This window comes from Pituophis catenifer, unplaced genomic scaffold (genome assembly GCF_029215685.1).
Source record: "Pituophis catenifer annectens isolate HBS135680 unplaced genomic scaffold, rPitCat1.0.hap2 SCAF_1, whole genome shotgun sequence".
Lineage (NCBI taxonomy): Eukaryota > Metazoa > Chordata > Lepidosauria > Squamata > Colubridae > Pituophis > Pituophis catenifer.
Genome location: NW_027256881.1, coordinates 231421037 through 231445424, shown reverse-complemented (window position 1 = coordinate 231445424; position 24388 = coordinate 231421037). Strand labels below are relative to the sequence as shown.

The following is a 24388-nucleotide window of genomic DNA, read 5'->3' as shown; positions in this document are numbered from 1 at the left end:
AATAGCGGAAATTTTGAGCAGTTCGGAGAACCGGCAAATACCACCTCTGGCTGGCCCCAGAGTGGGGTGGGAATGGAGATGTTGCAATATCCTTCCCCCAGGAGTGAGGAGGGAATGGAGATTTTGCAGTATCCTTCCCCTGCCATGCCCCCAAGTCACGCCCTCAAGCCATACCACGCCCCCCAAGCCACGCCCACAGAACCAGTAATAAAAAAAAATTGGATTTCACCACTGGGTCCTTGGTGCTCTCTGACCTCCCTTGTCTTCTTGCAGAGTTTCATTACCCAAACTAGGTAACATCATAAGTGCACTGATGCTGTTATCTAGTTTAGGTAACGAAACCTCTGCAAGGAAACAAGCGAGGTCAGAGAGCACCAAGGACCCCTCACTTCAACCCTGAGCTACAAATATTCTCCTTTTTTTGGTACAAAATTAAGAGTTATGCAGGAGGATTCTGCTATCATCAAATCAGAAAGGCTTCTCATCCTGGGAGAACCGATGACAGCATTGGAGCTCAAGAGACCACCTTCTGCCTCCGATAACCTCCCACCGGCCAATACGCTCCCACAGAGAGGGCCTCCTCAGGGTGCCGTCTGTCAGGCAATGTCGGCTGGCGACCCCCAGGGGAAGAGCCTTCTCTGTGGGGGCACCCGCCCTCTGGAATGAGCTACCCCCAGGGATACGGCTGATCCCGGACCTCCGGACCTTCCGCCGGGCCCTGAAGACTTTTTTATTTCAGCAAGCCGGGCTGGGTTAAAAATCTTTTAATTGGGGAATTTTATGGGTAAGGGGTTTTAAATTGGGGAAGCCAAAGATAAATTTAATTTCGTTTTAAAGTATTTTAATATTTGTATTGTGTGTTTTTAATTTTGGCTGTTCACCGCCCCGAGTCCTTCGGGAGAGGGGGCGGTATAAAATTTTTAAAAATAAATAAATAAAATAATAAATAAAATAAAGTGATGACAGCAGCTCAAGAGAAACCTCCTGTTTGGATTGTAAAGCTTGTGGTTTTTCTCAGCTATCACACTGCAAACACACAGCTTTCAGTCCTTATCTTGGTGCACGGGCAACCCTGGTGTTATATAAACCAAGTTGGAGCAAGGACAAGCTGGGATCAGGCTCCACCAGAATGCAACAAACCCCCTCCCCTCAACCCACCCCCCACAGTTCCTGATCAGGCCCAGTGAGGCCGGTGCCAGGAGCTGTCTCTCTAGATCCCCAGAACAAACTTCTTACCTTGGCTGTGGTGTCTGCTTAGTGGGCACGCAGCACCTTGGAGAAAGACTGTGCCTGAACAGAGGAAGTGCCAGGGCGACCTTTGTTCCTTCCTTCCCTCTGTCGCCACCAGCCTTTGCCATATAAGGGCAGGAATGCCTAGGAAGGAAAGAAGGAGAGCCAAAGTCCCTGCAGATCCACCTGAGTTGTGTCCTTGGCCTGGGTAAGATCTAGCTTGCAATTGAAGGGCTACTCACCTGTCTTCTAGAGAAAACTTGCCTCACCTGTGACCTCCAGAGAAACAAAGGCAGCCTGCTTGCCACTTGATTTTGGTAACACCCCACCGCCACGTTTTTCAATCCTGGTCAGAAAAGATGGATGGATTGAGTAGCTGAAAGTTTTGAGTGTCCTTGAGTAGCTGAAAGTTTGCCTTCAGACTGGCTGGTCATCATTTCACTGCATTTAATTTACTCTTCCTCCTTGGTCCTTGTCTTCCAAATTGCTAATTTGGAAATAACAAACCAGATGGTCAATTGCCCCACTGAGACTCAGGACGAATCATTTTCTTCATAATAGCAATATACTCCCCAAAGGAGTGATGCTTCTGTTTTTTAAAAACATTATCATTCTGTTTGTCTTGTTTACTTTATATTATTCTTATGTTACTGTCATTTATTACTTATTAATTATATTTCTATCCTGCTTTTCTTCCAAGAGCTCAAGACAGCTTACTGGTATATAGGGCTATCCAGTAGTGGGATTCAAATAATTTAACAACCGGTTCTCTGCCCTAATGATTTCTTCCAACAACCAGTTCACCAAACTGCTCAGAAAGTTAACAACCGGTTCTCCCGAAGTGGTGTGAACTGGCTGAATCCCACCACTGGGGCTATCCCTGCAATTGATCGCCACAAGATTGTTGAGTGTGAGTTATTGGCCCAAAAGTTACACACTGAGTTTCCATGTGAAACTGGACCTTCCCAGGTTTAGTCCAATATTTTCACCATTATGGTTGTTTTGTGATTAGACAGGCTGGCAACCATTTTGTGTAAGAACATTCATGAGAATTAGGCTCACTTGTTATTATCTACCCTGTGGGCATAAATCTAATTTATGTGCTGTGGAAAAATTACTCAAGAGTAAAGATGATTACAAAAGATAAGTAGGCCAAAACTGTCCAATTGAAATACAGGTCCAGATTTTCCAAGAGTTAATAGCGTGCAAAAGTCCACGATGAATTAAATCAAATCAAATGTTTTTATTACGATCATAGATCAGAAAAGATCTACAAGGCTGAACCACTGTCCTCTGGGAGAAGTTCAGTCTTTTTGGCTGAAGGTAGTAGAAGAACATCATAGGGAGGAGACAAAATGCCAAAGGAAACTTGACACGGTGTAGACCAGTGGCAAATACTTTCTCTGTGGCCTCAAATTGCAACAGCCCAGTATTCTTAGTAATGTAAATGCAAATGATTCCTGCTTTGTCTTTAGAATATTTTTTCTTCTTCTGTGACACCTGCCCTGTGGAGCATCATCTCCCACCACTACCACAGGTGAGACTGGCCCCATCCTACCCTATTTTCCCCAAAATAAGACATCCCCTGATAATAAGTCCAATCGGGCTTTTGAGCGCATGGCAATAAGGCCAAGTGCTTATTTCAGGGTTCAAAACATATAAGACAGTCTTATTTTTGGGGAAATATGGTAGTTGTCGTTTCAAATGTCCCTCAAAACTTGAAGTGTGAACGGGCTTATGGGTCGGAAGGAAATGGTGATTTAATGAGGTGGTCTTATTGTTTTTAACATCTGATGCTCTCACTTAGCCTTTTAATAACAATAACATTTTAATAGTGGGTTTTTAAAAATATCATTTCATTTTTTTTATTGTATGCCACCCAAAGTCAGATTTTTGTGAGATAGGCAGCCACATAAATAGGATAAAGAAATAAATAAAATTGATCAAGTTTATGAATTTGATTTGATTTTGCAAAAACATTTTCCACAACGTAAACATAACAATCGCGGGCGAGACGGGAAATGTCCTTTGGCACTTTTCATACAGCCTGTTCTTAACATAGTATACTCTTTCAGGATAATAGTATCTATATTTACTGTACAATGGCATTCATGAGAGAGTGTACATCTTTTCTCTTTTACCCCGAAAGGTTATAGTTTATTCTCATTTCGGTTCTAGAATCTAGTGTTACAGCTCTTCCTGGATTGTATCATTTTAGAGGACTGGAAGAAAAATGATCTTTTGAAAATCAATAGATATAAAGAGGGAACTATTCTCTGTCCAAAGTTTTCTCTGTCCAAGAGCAGGGAAGGAGGGAGGGAGGGAGAGAATTTGCAGAAGGGAAATCTCTGTGGAAGAACTTTCAAATAAACTGAAGTGACTCTACTAACCTTGTGGATTAGGCCTACCACATAATCTACTAACCTTGTGGATTAGGCCTACCACATTGTCCTCAAGTCCTCTATGGTTCTTTGAACATATACTGAATTGTTACATAAAGGCCAGAGGATATACATAAACATAGGGACATATATTTCTTTGTAAATGTAAGAAAAGGCTCTGTTTATCTTATCTTCACCATTAAGATAGCAGAAATAAATCACCAAATGAAATTCTTACAGTTGCTAATATCTATTAACTCCCTGTGTCAGCAAGCAGAAGGCTTTCTGAAAAGCAAAACTGACCAAGTTGAGGACTTCTTGTAATGGCATATACCCGTGATGGCGAACCTATGGTCTCTGCCATGCGTGTATGGGGGTGGGGTGCGTGCGGGTGGGTGGATGGGCACCCACCCACCCATATGCGCAGGGCATGTGCGGGGTCTCACGCATTGCATTTGGGGGGTTCGGGTGCACTCTCGCGCGCACTTTGGCCATTCGGTCCGGAAAAGGTTAGCCATCACTGGCATATACAGAACATTTAGGTTCAGTGCAAAAATAGCTCTTCCTTACCCAGAAATCTTTGTGGACAGAATAGTCTGCTCAGAAGGAACCTCTGCCTACCCATTCACTTTTTCCAGTGTAAGGAACCACATATTTGTTGAGTTCACCCCGCTTCGGGCGAACCGGTACTGGCGGCAGTGGGAGGCTCCACCCACCCACCCAGACATCATCAGAAACGCTCTGCGCATGCACAGAAGCACCGCATGCTCGCAAAGCGAGTGCACTTGCCTGCACGCTACCGACCGCAAACTGGTAGCCCCGGGATTTGAATACCACATCTGTTCTTGGTGTCCTCTGAAGAAGATTCCCTTTCTGCAGACATTTCATTACCAAGTTAGGTAACATCATCAGTAAAGAAGCAAGCTCCAAAAACAACAAGAAACAATTCAGCCCTGAGTATTATTTGTTCTCCACTATGATGCCACAAGCAATAAGGAGCAGCCAGATCATGAGTATCTATAATATAGGGACATTGTTTGATGATATGTGATTTTCCTATAAAATGGTAAAATCAGATACAGAAGATGAGGATTTGTAATGATTATATGGAAGACAAAAACCACCTTGACATATAGGGATTAGTTGGATTGGAATCTGTGGAAACTCAGCTATTCACCCCTAGCTATGGAAATTCACTGGGCTGATATTTTAATAGTATTGTGTTATGTAAAAAATGCAAGGAAAGAGCATTATGTATGTTGTCTTAAGCACCTGAAGGAAAGACAAGGTACAAATCTAATGAATGAATAAAAGAATTGTGACAACTGAGTTTGTCATGTAAGGATAACAAAGAATGCACTGTTAATTTCACTGCTACTGTCAAAATTGCTAGTTCTTTGAGTTTGTCTTTCAAGGTTTAAAAGTTTGGGAAGTTTCCTAAAAATGGGAGACATGACATGTATTCCAAAATGATTAATTTGCACTCGTACTAGCTAATAAATTTGCAAAGATACTCCTTTGCAAATGGGTGGTTTTCATGGTCAAAACCTAGGAAAAGTTCACCTTGTCTTAAGAAACCAAAAATCTAAGAAGAGACAGGAGAACTTATAGGTCAAAATAGTGGGAGTTCTGATTTGAAAAAAAAAAAAAAGAATACTAGCCAGTAACTGTGTTATTCTTTTGTGCTATTATTTTACTAACCATCAATCTCACAAAACTGAAATCAAGATCATGAGCGTGGAGTGTTCAAAAATGACATTTAGTGAGTTCCTCAGTGCAAATCAGAGGTGGGTTTCAGCAGGTTCTGACCAGTTCTGGAGAACCGGTAGCGGAAATTTTGAGTAGTTCGGAGAACCGGTAGTAAAAATTCTGACTGGCCCCGCCCCCATCTATTCTCTGCCTCCCAAGTCCCAGCTGATCAGGAGGAAATGGGGATTTTGCAGTATCCTTCCCCTGGAGTGGGGTGGGAATGGAGATTTTACAGTATCCTTCCCCTGGCACACCCACCAAGCCACGGCCACCAAGACATGCCCACAGAACTGGTAGAAAAAAAATTTGAAACCCACCATTGGTGCAAATAGTCTAACTTCCATGTTGCCAATAGCAGAGAGAATGGGAGGGGACAGACAAAAGAGAGAGATATGTCCCTTGTTACGAAGTTAAGTACACACCCAGAGTAGAAAGATCACATCTTAAAAGTAACCCTTCAAGGGAGAGGCTGAGCAACTTCAACAAGTATGGGAGAACGAGGATCCAGAATTGATAATTAAAGGGCAATGTAAGAGGGATTTTCTTTGAGTATTTCTTTAAAAGGAGAAGATCTGGCAGAGTTGTCTTCTAAGCCAAAATGATAGTTTGGGAGTTTCAAGGAACATCCTGGCTTCAGAAAGAGGCATCTGTTTTCTGGTGGTTAACCTACCCACTTATTCCAATACCAACCAGCTGTTCCTCCTTTTATGGCACCAATAAAAATAAATAGCAAATGGAGAAGAGAAAACATTTACGATGTTGACTCTGCCCAAGCCTGTGGACTCTCTACTTTCTTTTACAACAGCTTAGAAGTTAATTAAAGCATGAAAAGAGCCAGATAGTTAATGGACCCTACATCTCATTATATTTCTGGAATAACCTTTTTCTCAGTTAACTTTGTCCTTGATGCTTACCTAGAAATGTCCATTCAAACTTCCAGACTCATGTTGGTAGATACTATTGTGCAAAGGGATATCTGGTGGGTTATCCTGAGCTACAACAAGAGTGCATTTAAAGAGAAGGCATGCACATGGACACAGATAAAAAATTGCATCATGTGGAAAATGGAAACAAAGGTAAATAAAGTAGATGTGGAAGAGCATAAAAATGGACAGATGACTGAGCTGGCCAAACAACTAAATAAACGCAAAGGGTTGGAGACAAATTAAAACTAACAGCCAAAAAAACTAATATTCTGATACCTTTAAGGCTGATTTTATTTATTTATTTATTTATTCATTCATTCATTCATTCATTCATTCATTCATTCATTCAATTTCTGTATCTGCCCATCTCAATCCAATTGACTTATTATAGCATAAGCTTTTGTGAACTACCATCTACAATCATCAAACACAGAGAAATATTCTGTAACGTTCATCACTGAATTGGAAGAACGTATATAATACAAACTGGAGAAATTGGAGGAAAATGAAATGTAAAGACTGTGAAATTGTCTCTCAGTGCTAACCACTAAACAACTGGGTGTGACTGAGACACTCCCGCACTGATATGCTGATTCCAATAATGGACATTTCCACTCAGCCACTGCCCTCTGACCTTTTATTTATTTATTGTATTTATTTATTGGTTCGATTTATATGCCGCCCTTCTCCGGAGACTCAGGGTGGCTTATAATGCGTTAAGCAATAGCTTTCATACTTTTGTATATACCTGCTTAGTAGGGCTTTCGGGCCCCCCTTAAGCGGTGTTTTTTTTTATACAAAGTCAGCTTATTGCCCCCACAAACCGGGTCCTCATTTTCCTACCTCGGAAGGATGGAAGGCTGAGTCAACCTTGAGCCTGGTGAGATTTGAACTTGCAGTAATTGCAGGCAGCTGGTGCTACTTAATAGCACTTTAGTCTGCTGCGCCACCAAGGCTCTTAACCTCAGCAACAAGTTCATGGCCACACACAAAGATCCACAAAATTTGTAGGGAGGGGAGCACAAAAATTTAGTTACGGTAGCTTTCATGCCTGCGGGGGTATACGGATGTTGTTTCTTTATTGCATTTCCTTCTTTGAGGACATCCTGCTCTGTCATAGCTGTACAAGGAGAGCAGCAAAACTTCCACTCCAGTTGCTCCTAAAAAAATGGCCCTGGGGATGGGGTGGAGTGGGTGAGGAATGGTGTCTAGGCATTGCAACATTTTGCCTTTAGAAGGAAGGGGAAAATCTTGGAGCTGGGCCAAGGTGACAATTCCCACCAATCAGCGGTAAAATCCACTTACCTTCACTACCGGTTTGGGAACGGGAGCAGTGGTGGGTTGCCCCCAGTTCGGACCGGTTCAATAGAACCGGTAGTAAAACCAGTGAGAGGCTGATGTCATCAGGAGCGATCTGCGTATGCGCAGAAGCAAGACGCGTGCACGAGCGAAGCAAGCGTGTGCGCACAATCCCCTTGTGAACCAGTAGTAAAGATAAGTAGAACCCACCTCTGAATGGGAGCATACTATGTGCACGCACGCTATGCACGCATGCCTCTTCTGCGCATGCACAGAGCCTTCTGTACATGCAGAGAGGGTCAAAAATGGGATGTAATGATGTCCCAGTGGGCGGGCGGAGCCTCCCACTGCCGGCACTATAGGTTCGTGCAAGCCGGATAGATCTGGCTGGATTTCACTGCTGCCATCAATGCAATATCAGTCACCTTGCAACTCAAAAACCTCCAAAGCTGTCTTTATTACCCATCCTTTGCAGCACTAACTGGCAGAAATTAACAGATTCCAGAGTGGTGTAGTCTTTGCATATGGAAAGGGCCTTCAAATGTATTCCATTCCTCTTAAATGGTCAATTTCAATGCTCTCTAAAATTAATAAACAGATAAATATAAAATGGCAATTTGGCAAGACAACTGTTCGTTTTAATAGGTCCCCAGGTAACAATGAAGTGGGGATCATGTGACATGGTGTTACTTTCAGCAACACTTTCAAGGTTTACAGAAAAATGCTTGTTTCTGTTGCCCTCGGCATTACTGGTCTTAACTGGCCCGCACAGCTGTTTAGCCATGAAAATCAACAACAGAAGACTTTTCTTTTTACTAAGATGTCTATGAGTTTCTGCAATGTTTCTAGTTTTTATTCCCTGTTGAAATGTAGATGGTATATTAATTATATGTTAGTTTTGGAGTTTTGGAAATAGGTGACTATACACTGGAGTAAATTAAACTCTCTCCTTTTCATATACTACATGCAGGCTTACTTTTGTCCACGGCTAGCCTAAGCAATATGATACCCTCCCAATAATTTGGATTTCAATTCCCATTTACCGTATGATATGGTTAATGGCAAAGGAGAGGAGAATTATGATTTGAGATCTCTCTGGAAGATACCTGGAGGGTTATTTCAAGTCTATGTTAGTTGTTTAAAACAGAAGTCCCCCAACCCCTGGTCCATGGCCATCTACCGGGCCACAGCCTGTTCTGGACGAGCGCATGTGTGCGCAGTTGCATTTGTGAAAGTGGCATGCGCACACATACACACAAAACCATCCCCTCTCCTTCCCCTCAGTACTGCTGTCTTGGCCAGTCTGCCAAACCAGAAAGATTGGGGAACTCTGGATTTAAACATCAGCCGTTAACTTTTCACAAGGTAGACTGTTTTGCCTATTGATCTATTTCTGTTTCAGATTCACACAACATGCAAAACCATGAATTACTTAACCATATTATAGTCTAGGCTATTCTTAGCTGGATTTGTATATTCAGCTGTGCCCAAACCAAGCAAACCACATTTTGGCTTGTTTGTACGTGTAAAGCCATCAACTCTCTGAACAAAAGAAAATACCTTCCAGGGCTGTGATAGGCTTGATTTTGTGGGTCAAGTACACATGAAAAGTCACACATGACTAGAAGCATGACATCCAGTGGAACAGCTGGGTATAATCTCGAAAAAGAACTTCAAAGTTGCCCAGTATGAGATGGAGGAAGTTGGAGCCTGAGAAAAATAATAGGTACTAAGTAACATCCTCTGCCTGGTCCAATTTCTCTTTTAAGATTCTTCATATGATTCCCTAAAATGACCATTTATCATAGCAATTAAAAACAAGATGATAAAAAGATAGTTAAGTTGTGTTTGTGCTGATCGTGTTGCTATTTTTCTCTAGCAGGCACTAGAATTTTGTTCAATCACCTTTCCTAAACTCCTCACAAAGTGAGGATTTTAGTTTAATGCTCAGCTTTCTGTTTCTGTCATTCATTCAAACAGCTACATTTCTCCTTTCTGTCTGAGAGATCACCATAACTATGGTGTATGGATATGAGCAGGTAGCATTAGAAACTAATGGGGAAAGTGGTGATCCTCCAGATATGGCAAGACTCCCACTCCCATCAGTCTGGGTGCCAATGTAGGGAGGATAGAAGTTCTAGTTTAATCAAATTCGGAGGAATTCCTTGCAAAAGTGCCGTTAAATATGTTAATTTGCCTACCATCCACATACTTTTAGTAAGGACAAAACACAAAGAGCAGCCCATTGTGTATATCCACCCTGTGGCTTGACTACTGCAATGCTGTCGGCCTTTGAAGATCATCCAGAAGCTTCAACTAGTCCACAAAATGGTGATGTGAAGAATAATGGGCATGGCTCTGCTTCGCAAACTGCACTAGTTGTCAGTTTGCTTCTGGGTGTAATTCAAGGTGCTGGTTGTTATCTGTAAAGCCTTATATAGCAATAGGGGCTGGTCATTGAAGGGCTGCCTATTTACTATGACATCTGTCCTGCTGATTCAATATTGCAAGTTCAGTGCATTCTGTGTTCCTTCAATTAAAGCACATACCGGTAGTCTTCCACTTACAACAGTTCATTTAGTGTTCAAAGTTTCAACGGCACTGAAAAAAGGGGCTGGATTTGGCATTTTTATCCTTCTATCGAGTCCTTGCTAAGAACCTGGGATAGCCAGATGTTATTATTTAATATTAAAGCTGCAGGAATGTAAGCTGCTTCAAGTAAAGCTGCCTTTTGTAATTGACTGGTGGTGATTTTGTCAATGCTGATGCTGTTCAAAGATCTCCAGATGTTTTTGAATTGCATCCAAGGCGCTTTTTATTTTTTTCTTTCTTTCTTTCTTTCTTTCTTTCTTTCTTTCTTTCTTTCTTTCTTTCTTTCTTTCTTTCTTTTCTTTTCTTTTCTTTTCTTTTTTTTCTTTTCTTTTTTTTCTTTTCTTTTCTTTTCTTTCTTTCCATAGTTATTCTTCTTCTATTTGCAGGTTTTGTTTTTTGTGATTTTCTCCAGGTTTTTTGTCTTCTTTTCTGCTGTCTCTGGTACTAAAACACCCACTATTCAGACTTTTTTATCTTTCTTATCAACAATTGTCAAATCTGTAGTATTATGTGGCTTATTATTATTATTCTAATGGATTTTCTAGATCAAGAAAATCCATAACTGTTGCCAGCACCTTACTGAGGTTGTCTAGATTGGAAGCTAAGTAGAGTTGGAACAGGTTACTACTCAGAAGAGAGACAACTGGGGCTATAGGATGAATTTGGAAACTGAATAAGATATTGCAAGAAAGATGTGGCAAAAAAAAACCTTTTGCACTGTTGTGAAGAAAGTAATATATTTCTCCATGAAGTCGTGTGAGCAACTTGAAAGAAACTTTTAATGCAGACTGAGGCGCTAAAGTTGAGGTTATTCCTCTAACTCTTAATCAGAAGGAGTTGGAAGTAAGCTATATCTCACGAAAAAGTATGCCTTTTAGTAAAAGTTGTTAGTCTGAAAAAGACCTACCATCCAGATTGCTTCTGATTTTGAGCTGTCCTAGCTAGACTAACATGGCCCTTCTCCTACAATGTCCTCTAGCCCTTGAATTAGCAGTTTTTTTCTGCTAATAATTCTTGATTCTTCCTTCTATTATCCTATTTCTGAAACATATTCAGCCCTTGCCTGTAGCCATTTCTGCAAAGCCTCTTATCCTAAATTTCCCCCAATTTACACTGAATTTAGTTTTACAATGAATCAATGAGTCTGGTTGAAACATGGAAGGAAAACGCCTGGCCTATTCTTGTGCCTCGAAGCTGACAAATGAACCAGAGTTAAATATCCCACACCTGCCTCTCAAGCTGTGGTTAGGAGCACAGAGGAGGCCCATAACCTGGGAAAGCAAACCCACCATTTGCATGAGGTAAAGGCAAAAAGTAGCCTTGCAGCTTACCTGGTGTTGTGGATGTCTGTTTTAAATTGCCCCCCAATATTAATTCTTTTCTGGAGTTTGTTGCTGGTTTTGGTTGCTATGCTCGCCTCTCAGTGAGGGAGAGAGAGAGAAAGAGAAAGAGAGAGAGAGAGCAACACAACCCTGAAAAAGGGAGGGGGAAAGCCAGTGGCCAAACCTTGGATTATGCCTGCTCCAGTAGACAACCATCTCTCTCTCTCTCTCTCTCTCTCTCTCTCTCTCTCTCTCTCTCTCTCTCTCTCTCTCACACACACACACACACACACACACACACACACACACACCACTTTGGTCTCTAATGAGCTGAATTCCACCAAGTACTTACTGAAAGATGGTGAAGCTAGGGAAGACAGTAGCCCATTAATGGATTGTCTGTGTCTCTCTGGTGTGTGTGTGTGTGTTTGTTTGCGAGACAATAATAGATAAAAAGAGGGACAGAGACAGATCAGAGGCTGAGAAGCAAACAAGGCAATGAATACAGAGTTTTGGGCTGCCTCTGAGTCGAATGAATGGCTGAGGTAAAACGCACAATAGAAAACACACACAGATGCATTTGGCTTCAGTACTAGATTCAAATGGGTTCCACACTGTGGCTGGATCTTGGATCACAGTACAGGGTCCCTGCAGTTAAGATCTCCCTCCCCAAAATGTCTGTTTGGAGCCAGGGGCAATTTTCTACTCCAGCAGTAACAGCAAACAAACCTGTATCAGTTCTTGAGCTGACATACATACTACTGCTGTTCCTCGCAGTATCCTTTCCTTATTATTTTCTTTAATAGTTAAAATCAGAAAAGAAGCAGCTGGACACAGACAGATTTATCATTTTCAAATATTTTATTAATTTATAATATGACTTACAAAGAGAATACAAAAGCAAATATTAGGGAAATTAGGAACGGAAAAAGAGAAGTGGATAGTGGGGGAAAACAAGGGAAAAAGGAAAAAAAAAAGGAATTGACTTCCGACTCCTTTGGTGCAGTAAAAATAAGGCATTAAGATCTACCCTCAACTTTGTACTTTTTCATTATAATAGAAACTAGTCGTTTCTATAAGACACGGACAGATTTATAGATGTTCATTTAATTATTTTAAAAATTATATAATGACTCTCTACAATGAAATGGGGCTTGGTTCCAATGATACCCACAGTGGTCGAACTGCAACTGCTTGGAAATCATTTAGATCTGGATTCTAAAATCATTTTACTACACTACTCACTGGTGCCTGGTTAGATGTCTGCAGAGGAATGGATGAGTAAACATGTCATGATAAATGCCTAACTATTACTTCTCCCTGACCACCCGGTCCTTCAAGGGTTAACTAACCATATATCCCATAATCCCTGTAACCACTCCTTACCTCTTGACCCCTCCTCCTGGGTACAAAAGGGCCAACCACATGTTCCACAGTCGATTCCAGATGTATACCTGAAAGAGAAAGGTACAAGGTCAGTGACCTCCAGTACCAACAGACCAACAATAAAACTACTGAAAAGAATTGGGCTATGTCTTTGAGTTATTGGGCTAGATCCAGTTTCTAACAAAATGGTAGCAGAGGTCGGTTGCCCATAACTCCAGACAATGACTGAACCCAACACCTATCCTGAAGAAGCAAACAGAGCACAGACCAGAGCTCTTACCAAGAAGATGGCTGAGAAGCTTGCAACCGAAGCCACAGCCATGGAGGAGACAGAAGCTGGAAGCGAACAGGACTCCAGCCTGGACTCACAATCAGATGAAGAGGGGCCATCCAAGGAAATCATCGCCCCGGAAGAAGAAACAGCACAGAAAATGAATAAATTCAAACTCTCCATCCTGAAACTGATGGAGGGAAACAGCAACAAAGAAAACCTCATCGCGGACCTTCAAAGCCTCTTCGAGCAACAAGAAGCAGCGATCGAGGCCCCAAAGACCACAGAGAAAGAAAAGCCAGCAAAAAAGGGTAAGCCACCCCAACCCGATGACCCTGAGCCGGCAGAATCCATCTCCGCGCCCCCTTCCCGGCGGCCATCTTGGGACGAGCACCAGCCAATGGGAAGCCAGGATTTGAATCCCTTGGCGCGAAAATGCCCGAACCCCGAAACAGACGAGGGAGACTCAGAAAGTGACTACGAAGAGCCCAACTCTGAAAGCGACCACGAAGAGATCGCAATAACAAAAAGAAAAACGCCCACCGATCTCGAGTTGCAAAAGGCAATCGAGACCATCACCGCTGCCCTAGGCTCTGCTTTCGAGCCTCCCGCGGCACTCAATAAATCGAAGAAAAATCCCGGGGGGCACAAGAAGGCCAGGACAACCAACAGAGACCAGGCAACCGAGGCACAGCCCACAAAAAACTCCGCGCGCACCAGCAACCGGCACAAAAGACCGCCCGCCTGCAGGAAAAGTCAACCGCAGGACTCGAACTCACCACCCGCTACACCGACAACGCGAGGCCCGAGGCAGAAGAGAAGGACCGGCTACTCACCAACGCCACGACACCCATCAGGCCAGTCCACGCGACCAGGGACCAGCGACCACGAGGGAGGATCAGCCGCCGCCGCCGCCATTGCCGCCGAGCCGCCGGGAGCAGGAAGTCCTCAACCTACGACCTCCGCTGCTTCCGCGCCGCCGACCCGCGAAAGTCCTCGACTTACGACCGCGTCGCCCCCTCACCTTCTGCCCTTCTTCGCCGGGGATCCGGCCATCCAGCAGTGGTGTCCACCTCAGGGAGGGATCTTCGGACCCACCGGAGGCGGGTCCAGCCTCCCACCGACGGGCCTAGGCCTAGGCCTGGGAGCTCCAGCAACAGGAACCTCACCCGATGGACTCCAGCGCGGAATGAGCTTCGCGCATGCCCAGTACCTGCCTGTAATAAGAGAAGCAAGTTACATAGATCCAAGCAAGTACAGAATGGCCACAGACATCCCAAAGCCTTATTGTGAATTTAATCACAACTTGGACCACGGACAGCTCCCCCCAGTAAGTAACCTTACTAACATTTCTGGGGCAAATTATGCCAATTTGCCAAAACTGCAGTTAGATGGGGGTAATATTATAGAGTGGAGCCAACAATTAAGAGTTGCTCTCATGAGAGAGAATGCACTGTTCCTAGCTAACAAACCTCCCCAAAAGCCCTGGTCACTGGAAATTGACTGCATTCATCACAGGGCATTTTGCATCATGTTAACCTCCATTCCATCCGCTATGTATCCATCTATTGAGGACAATCTAACTGTTTATGATATTATGCAAAAATTATGTAACCTGTTTTATAGCCAAAGCAGAGCCACCACCACTAGACTATCCAGGGAGTTCCACTCCACCAAGCATAAGGCAGGGGTCCCCATGAGTGAGCACATCTTAAAGATGAATGCTGCAAGGACAGAACTCATGCAGAGGGGGGAAATCATCACTGAAGAGAGCATGATAAGCATAATCATAAACTCTCTTGATAGCAGCTGGGACATATTCATGACCCAACTAAATAGCCTCAACATGCAATACCTCACACTAGGCTCACTGACCAGTCAGCTTGTTGCAGAGGACACCCTGAGGAGGGAACGCCAACTAGCCAAAGGGGACCCCAGACCCACAAAGAGGGTGGATTTCCAGGATAGGGCCAGGGATACCTCAGAATGTTATGCTTGTGGATCGAGGAACCACTTAAAAAAGGATTGCCCCAGGAACCATAGGGATAGGGGGCAGCACGACAGTAGAGGGGGAAGGTCACCTGAACGCAGGTACCCAAAGGAAAGGGGGCGAGGATGGTCACCCAACCCCAAGAAACACCACGAGCGCAGAGACCACTCCAGGGAGAGTAGCTCTGGCTCCATGTACGGGATCAGGCACGATGACCCAGATGACAAACACAAGATAGAGAGAAACTCATGGCTTCTAGATTCAGGGGCCACAAGTCACACTACCTGTAACCCAGAGCTGCTAGACTCACTCACAAAAATAGACTCAGAGATAAAGGTGGCAAACCAAAGCAAGGTCAGAGTAGTGGGGAAAGGAAACGTACACATCACACAGCTAGGGGACTTAAAGGAGGTACTGTACATACCAGAGATTCCCCACAATGTGCTAGCCATCACGAGGCTAACACGAGACACAAATATAGAAATAAAGTTTAAAGATGGAAAGGCACACTTGATCAAGCAGGGGAAAGAGATAGGAAAGGTAACCATACACGAGGGACTCCCCTACTTCACACCCAATGCAAGAGAGGAAGAAGGCATTGATACCAGCACAAACCACAGGATAGATAAGTATCCAGAAACAGAGGGGGTGCAGCAGGAGGCAGGAAGTAGCCATGAGAAGACAAGCAAGTCCGTATCTATCGGCAAGCCACTGCATGATAACTGCGCCCATCTCCTCCACAGGAGACTGGGACACATAAGCTTCCCCATTGTAAAGAAAATGACGGAATGTACCGAGGGTCTCAAAGTAAAGAACTGCGAAAACTACTTGGAGTGTTCAGTTTGTAAGCGTTCTAAGATCAAGGTTAAGGCCATCCCCAGGGGATCCAAACGAACCACGGAATACCCCTTCCAATTGGTGCATATGGACTTGGTAGGGCCAATGAAACCCTCTGTAGGACATAGGAAGCGGTTCTTCCTCACGATTGTAGATGACTACACCAGGTACGGGTATGTCTACTCCCTGAGACACAAAAATGAAGTGTTCCAAAGGTTTAAAGAATTCCACAGGAGAGTAGACATGCAACACAACATGAGAATAAGGCAGATAATGACCGATAGGGGCTCAGAGTTCATGGCCAAAGAGTTCACAAGGTGGCTGAGGGAGCAGGGCATAGCGCATTACACCTCTTCACCTTTCTCCCCCTTCCAAAATGGAGTCTCAGAGAGAAAAAACGGGGTGTTGCAAACCATGATGAGATGCGCCCTGGAGGATGCTGAGATGGGGCAGCATTTCTGGTCAGAGGCATTACACTACGCCAATTACACCCTGAATAGACTGTGGTCAAGCTCTATCAATAAGACACCATACGAGATGCTATACAACAGAAAGCCCAACATTGCTCACTTACACATATTCGGCGCCCCAGCTGATGTCCACATTCCCAGGCAGCTAAGAAGAAAGGGGGAAAAATTATCAAAAAGGTTAAGGTTCGTGGGTTACGAACCGGGCACAAAGGGCTACAGATTTGTCGACAACAATAACCGTTTTGTGGTTTCCAGATCAGCCAGTTTCCACGAAAACGCAAACTGGTCGAGGGTACACTCCAATGACATCCCAACCAATAGGGTCACGTTCGAGCATGACCAAGGGGAAAGGGAGGTCAGAGAGGTCACAGGGCACAAAGCCAACCATCGCAAGGCAAGCGTCAAAGGTTGGAAAGAAGGGCACCCCTCACTGAAGATAGATGACCTAACGGATAATGAGGCAGACAACATGCAGGAAACCGAACCAACCCCCAGCAGGCCAATCAGAGGAACCAGAAACAAGCTACCAAAGAAGTTAGAGGACTACGTTATGACCATCCACAACACCCATTTCACGCCCAGCTCATATGAGGACATCCTCGGGCTCCCCCAGGAAGAAAAAGAAAAATGGATGTCTGCCATGGAGAAGGAGATGGAAAGCCTAAGGAACCTCCAGGTATACTCACCTGCCCAAGTTCCAGGGGACAAAAAACCAATAGGAACCAAATGGGTGTTCAGGGTCAAGACATTAGAGGACAACAAGGTCCTATACAAGGCAAGATTAGTCGCGCAGGGTTTCGCCCAAAGATACCCCGAAGACTATACAGACACCTACTCGCCAACCGTCAGGGCGGAGAGCGTCAAAAGCGCCCTGGTGATAGCCACCATCCTAGGCTTGGAGGTCTTCCAGTTCGACGTGCAAACAGCGTACCTGCACGCCGAGTTGGACAAAGAAATATACGTCAAGGCGCCGCCTGGATACAACAAAGGCGAGGACCAAACCTGGCTGCTGAACAAAAGCCTGTACGGGCTCAAGCAGTCAGGCAAAAGGTGGTATGACTGCCTGGCCAAGGCCCTCAGATCCATGGGCTTCGAGGCCACCTCAGCCGACAAATGTTTCTTTACGAGGAGAGAAAACAACACATTCGAGGGTGTGCTCGTTTACGTGGACGACATCTTGTACATCAGCAAACACAAGGACAGATGTGACAAGTTCGCCACCGACCTGGGTAGCCACTTCTCCCTAAAGTCACTCGGGAAGATTGACAGGTACCTAGGGGTCCAAGTGATAAAAACCAACAAGGGCTTCCGCCTCTCTCAGAGCGAAAAGATCATCGAGCTGCTGTCCAAATGCAACATGTCCGAAGCAAAACCCAGCGAGACCCCCATGCAGCCTGAGTTCCTGAAGACCATGTATGAGGAATCTGAACCCTTCACAGACAACAAACTGTATAGATCAACGATAGGGTCACTGCTATACATATCCAACTGGACCAGGCCCGACATCGCCTTAGCCGTCAATCTACTGTCCAGGCATGTAAGCAAGCCCACGTTAATACACTGGAACGCCATCAAAAGACTACTCAGATACTTAAAATTCAGCGCGGATGCCCTACTCTGCCTAGAACCAGAAACATCCGAGAAACCAAAGCTAACCTGCTATGCTGACGCTGACTGGGCTGGGGACATAGGATGCAGAAAAAGCACCTCTGGCTACGTGCTGCTACTCAACAATTGCCCCATCCATTGGTACACTGGAAAGCAAAAACTGGTGGCCACATCAACCACGGAAGCAGAATTTGTTTGCCTATCAAAGGCCGCAAACAATTTAGTATGGTTCGATGACCTGCTCTGCGACATCTGGGCTGAACCCTCATATCCAATAGTTATCCACGAAGACAACAAAGCAGCAATAGAGATCTCTAGGGCCGATGCCATAGGTCAGCGTTCTAGGCACATTGACATTAAATACAAACACGTCAGGCAGTTTTCAGAGATAGGATTCATTAGAGCAGTACACTGTGACACAGAGGAGCAAACAGCAGATATTCTCACTAAACCCCTACCACATAAACAACATGCTTACCTAATGTCAAAAATGCGTGTTTGCTTGTAATTCATGTCTGTACTTGTGTATTTCCTGTATGTGCGCATACATTACCCCTGGTATCCAGTTAGGCATTTAGAGGGGGTTTTGTCATGATAAATGCCTAACTATTACTTCTCCCTGACCACCCGGTCCTTCAAGGGTTAACTAACCATATATCCCATAATCCCTGTAACCACTCCTTACCTCTTGACCCCTCCTCCTGGGTACAAAAGGGCCAACCACATGTTCCACAGTCGATTCCAGATGTATACCTGAAAGAGAAAGGTACAAGGTCAGTGACCTCCAGTACCAACAGACCAACAATAAAACTACTGAAAAGAATTGGGCTATGTCTTTGAGTTATTGGGCTAGATCCAGTTTCTAACAAAACAATTAATAGATGAAGCTTCAGAATACATTGAGAAATGCAACTGGGAGGGCGGGGAGGCAGATCCCCATTTTTAGAGGGGTGATTTAATTTGGAGAACTGTAGTTGTGCTTTAAAGGGAAACCAACTTCTCTCCCCCACCCCCCAAGAGGCTGTTATATTAAAAAAAAAAGGGGGGGGGGAAATGGATAAAACCTTTAGAACTCTAGAGTACATGTGTTCAGGAATGACCCAGAATCCAGTCACAAATTACTTGATTTAATTCAAGTAGTAGCCATGCGTGCATATATGAAAGCAGCAACAGGGTGCAGGGTTTTTTTGATGTCTTTGAGTGACTTTTGGCTCCTGGACAAGTCTTCTGCAATTTTCTTGGTAAGGTTTCAGAAATGGCTTGCCATTGCCTTCTTCCTAGGACTGACAGGAAGTGACTGTCCCGAGGTCACCCAGCTGGCTTTGTGCCCAAGGCAGGACTAGAACTCACAGTCTCCTGGTTTCTAGCCTGATGCTTTAATCACTACATCACGCCTGCTCTCGTAGCAACAGATACAATCGTAAATTATTGATCTGGAGCAGCTCAATTTCTCTCCAGAAAGCGATACGATTTTGCCTAAAACTACCACTGAACCACTTTGACATTGTAAAAATGAGGTTGTGCCATCTTCTGGCCTTCGGAAGTTGTGGGAGCTTCACCACTCGAGACTTTCAAGAAAAGATTGGACTGCCATTTGTCAAAAATGGTGTAGGGTCTCCAGCTTGAGCGGGGTGGGGGTGGGGTTGGACTAGATGACCTATAAGGTCCCTTGCAGCTCTGTTAATCTGTTCTGTAGTTCTGATCATTTAAAACTTACCTTGCAAAGGTTTGGAAAGAGGTTCAGCTTGTGAGTGGGAGCAATTAACCTCTAGCTTTGTTTGTTTGCTTTTGCAAGCCTATACAAGGAACATTACATGTAAGATAAGTGGAATATATGGTGTGATGGCAACAGAGTCAGAAAGGACAAAGGTATCTAAAGGAGGAGCCTCATACTGTATATGATGAAAGAGTGGTATGAAACTATATAGTTGAGAGAGGGGGGGGAATCTATTGTGTGCAAAATGGCCTGATGCCCAGTGGTGGGATTCAAATAACCGGTTCTCTGCCCTAATGATTTCTTCCAACAACCAGTTCACCAAACTGCTCAGAAAGTTAACAACCGGTTCTCCCAAAATGGTGCGAACCGGCTGAATCCCACCACTGCTGATGCCTCTTTTCCCTCCCCAACATCATTCCAATTAATAGCAAAACTATTTACAATAATGATATTATCTTTTTGGACTCTTGTGCAGTTCAATTCTGTTCACGAGTCTTGCTTTGCTTTATAAAATTACAATACTGAAATCTCCTCCTTTGAGCTTATTAAGAAGTCCAAGATACAGAAGGCCTTTAGATCGGTCCTTCATTCCTCCTTTTTAATAAAATAAATGGACTTGCAGCCTGGAACTAGGGAAACTTGAGATTTTACTATACACTTCTCCACTCTGTTGTTCTCCAGATGTAGGACTGTTATTAATATCATTCTTTGCCTTTAGTAATACTGGCCAGAACTTAATGGAACTGTGGTGTCCCAAGCACATAAACAGCATTAGATTGCTTACCGCAGTTCTAATAAAATCTTTTGTTTCCAACTGTGTCCACCCAACCAATTTAAAAAGCTCATAGGCACCTGGGAGGACATTCTAATTTACCTTAGTATTTCTTCTTGAGGATTATACTCCCTCTTAACATGGAATACAGTATTCATGGCCAAAACCACTAACTGACCTATCCCCATAAATTTGTCCAATTCCTTAAATCCAGATGTGGGCATCTGTGACCCTTCAAATATAATGGAACTTGTCTTCCAACATGTAGAGGGTTACACACCCATTCCTCACTTTTACTTTGACTTTCTGTTCATAATGGTGGTGATGACTTCTTGTCTGTAATATTTCCAGCTCTCTAATTAGGACAAGCAATCCAAGTTGTTTATTTAAAAACAAAACAAAACACATAAGCTGTGCAAATATCTTCCTCAATGGGTTCTGAATAAAGAATGCAGGAATAAAATAGTGGAAAATGTCTCCTGGCTTGGCTTTGCCTGCTATATCAGAAAAAGAAACCTCTTTCTAAGCCTTAAAATTATCATACACAGGTAGTCCTCAAGTGATGAGCACAATTGAGCCCAACATTTCTGTTATTAAGTGAGACATTTGTTGAGTGAGTATTGCCCCATTTTATGATCTTCCTTGCCATGGTTGTTAAGTGACTCACTGCAGTTGATAAATTAGTAATCTGGTTGTTAAGTGAATCTGACTTTGCTTGTCAGGAGGTAGCAAAAGGGCCTTCTGACAAGCAACCTTGGAACACAGCAACGGTCATAAGTATGAACCAGCTGCTAAGCATCTGAATTTTGATCACATCAAAGGTTTGTTAGTGTGAAAAACGGTCACAAGTCAATTTTTTCAGTACTGTTGTAACTTTGAACTGTTATAAGTCAAGGACTACCTGTATGTCTATCATACCCTCTTTCTCTAATTTGCTTCAAAAAACAGATCAGTGACCCTATGAAGACAAGTATTCAAAAGCTTTCAAAAAACCATTTGTAGTAGGTAGGATACTTTTTACCATCATGAGCTACCTTAAAAGCTTTTTTCCAATGTCCATGGGTAGCAGGAGACATGACAATGATGTAATTTATACAACGCAAGGAAACCGACCTGGAGTGATGACATAGAAAACTCTCTTCTAAAACATCGGTCACTAACTGGTGGTCCATGGACCACTGGTGCTCCACGAGAAAATTTTGGTGGTCCGCAGAAAAATTATTTGCATTTTTTTATATTGTACTAAATTAGGGGTCCTCAAACTACAGCCCCTGGGACATATACGTGCAATGAATGCTTGTGTTGGTGCAGAGTCTCCCCCTTTGGGGTCTTTTTGTGTGGGTTGAAGGGGGACAGAAATTCCGACTTGAGGTCTGCTTCAGCCTCCTGGTGCAGGGTTTTGGGCAAAGGCTGGAGGGAAGTACTGCTGATGGCGAAGAGCCGGAGGGCCTTGTTCCAGTGGGACTGCCTCATGGCCTGGAACTGGCTGACAATCTCAGCCCGCTGAGCCTCCAGGCACTGGTAGCTGGCCTTGCACTCCCACAGGTCTTCCCTCTGCTTGGAAAGCCTATGCTCGTAATCCTCAGTAAAGTGCTTTTGGTGAGCCTCCTTCTCGGCCAGATCCAATTTGAGCTGAGCCAGCTGTTTTGCCAACACTTTCTCTTGGTGGCTGCTGAACTCCAACAACTGCTTCCTGTTGGGGCCCTAAGGAGCCGAGGCAGGAAGGCAAGGAGTGGCTGGGAGGGGAGGGGCGAGTAGAGGCCAGCGAGGCACATGAGTGACATCGAATTGGCCATGCCCACCCAGTCACATGACCACCCAGCCATGCCCATCCAGGTGGTCATTAGGCAAATCATATCAGTGGTCCGCGGGATTTAAAATTATGAATTTAGGGGTCCCTGAGGTCCGAAAGGTTGGTGACCCCTGTTCTAAAACCCTGGAGAGGTTTAATAAAATAAAATAACTAAGCCTTTTAAAATTTAACATATCTGTTTTAAGGCTGATAAAAAAATAAGCTGCATATCATGTCATTATAAGTCTTTTTTCCAGAGATTCTACCTGACAAGGAAAACTACTGACCTATGAGTGAATGAGGTGAAGCAAAACCGAAGACACTCCTTTACATAAACAAGACTGGGTAAATAAAAGTAATTGCTTTCCTTCTTTTTAAATCCCTCTACCCACGCAGCTTTCACTTTCTGTTACACAAAAAGACAGAGACTCTTTTTACAGTTTTGTATTTTTTTTTTCTTCAGAGATTATTTTACAGTTTTGACTCCCGCAAGAAGGCACTTTCGATTGGCAATTTTATCACACACTCTCATTCATGATTAAAAATTCAGTTTGTGGTCTTCGGATACAGACAGCCTGAAAAACCCTGAACGGGGAACAACTTCTCCATTCACGGGGAAGAGAACTAGTAACATGAATAATGTGAGCTGTGGATGTGGCATCTTATTCAGCCACTTCAAAAACTCCAGGAGCATGGTTAAGCCCAGGGGTCTCCAACCTTGGCAACTTTAAGACTTGTGGACTTCAACTCCCAGAGTTCCTGGCTGAGGAACTCTGGGAGTTGAAGTCCACAAGTCTTAAAGTTGCCAAGGTTGGAGACTCCTGGTTTAGCCAACCTATCTCAGTTCCTTGACATATCTAGATGGAGATTTGTGTGGCTCCTTGGAGCTCTCAAGATGGCACTGAAAAACACAATCCCAGCGAAGTGCTGAGTTTACCAATACTCTGTTACAGTTGAAACTGGCTTGCTGGCAACTGAACCTTTAGCCTTCCTAATACAAGAAATGAAACAGGATGTGGGAAGGCAATTCTATGGCGAAAGTGAGAGAGGCATCACTCAAGCAACTGTTTAAAAGAGGGCTTGTTTGCTGCTACCCTGAAGGATTATGATGGGGTTTGGTTGGTATGAGAACCAGTCTCCGATGGGAACGGAAAGCAGCGGAGAAGGGAAAAGTGGATAAAAGCACAAATATGTGAAAAAAGGAAAGTAGAAGGAAGAGAAAGAAGCTATTTCTCTTCCACGGAACAATTTTGGGCTCTGTATAGTTGATGCGAATGAAAAAAATGAGTTTTCTGTGACCATTGACTGGGTCTCATGTTAACTCTTAGCCAATGTGGCTAGTAACACTGGCCCTGACCAATACTATGTGGATTATTTCATTCCTTTGCCTCAAAGTAGGGCAGGGGAGTGTTCCAGGCACTTGGTAGACATGGTAGAGGCTCTCTGAATAGAAGTATCAACTCATGGGCAGAAAACATTCCCAATGCATTTCCTTTTATATCAGAAATGACAATAAAGCACACAAAAATAATCACCATCTCCCATGAACAGCATTAAAATACAGCTATTTAAAAAATCATCATACTTCTTCCCATTCCATATTTTCCTATTTTTTTTTCCTATTATATATATATACACACATATATACATGGTATACATATTTATATAATCGAAAAACATGCCCAGTTAAAATTCTTTCTACATTCTGTAAAAAAAAAAAAGTCATTCCCCACCACAATGGGGTGTACTGGGCAACTCCCTACATAGAATTTGGATTAATCTTAAAAGGGGATCTTTTGGTTTGTGGAAGCTAATGGGTCCAAGTTGGCCTCTGGCCTCTTTGGGTGGGGGTGGGGGTGGGGGAGGGAGGAACAGATTTCTTGGTCCTGCCAGAATGAAGCAATTTCTCAATTTATACCATCAAACACAGCATTAAGGAGGCAACTGAGGTAGGGTGAAAAAAGGAAAAAAAGATACAGTTCAGGCCAAATTTAGCTACCCCAATGGGAAAAACTATGTACATGCCAAAGGAGGTTGATCCATTGA

General features: G+C 43.7%; 1 protein-coding gene across 1 annotated transcript in view; it reads right to left on the bottom strand.

The window, feature by feature from the left end:
• Positions 1–14246, bottom strand: part of VIL1 (villin 1) — a 40020-nt gene extending 25774 nt beyond the window's left edge. Inside the window, exons 1-3 of the mRNA XM_070957130.1 lie at positions 14181–14246; positions 12886–12953; positions 1237–1576 (exon numbers count right to left, since the gene is read on the bottom strand). Of these exons, the coding sequence (XP_070813231.1) occupies positions 1237–1358 (122 nt within the window). The 5' untranslated portion in view covers positions 1359–1576; positions 12886–12953; positions 14181–14246. The remainder of the gene's footprint in view (positions 1–1236; positions 1577–12885; positions 12954–14180) is intronic.
• Between the last annotated feature and the right edge of the window lie 10142 nt (positions 14247–24388).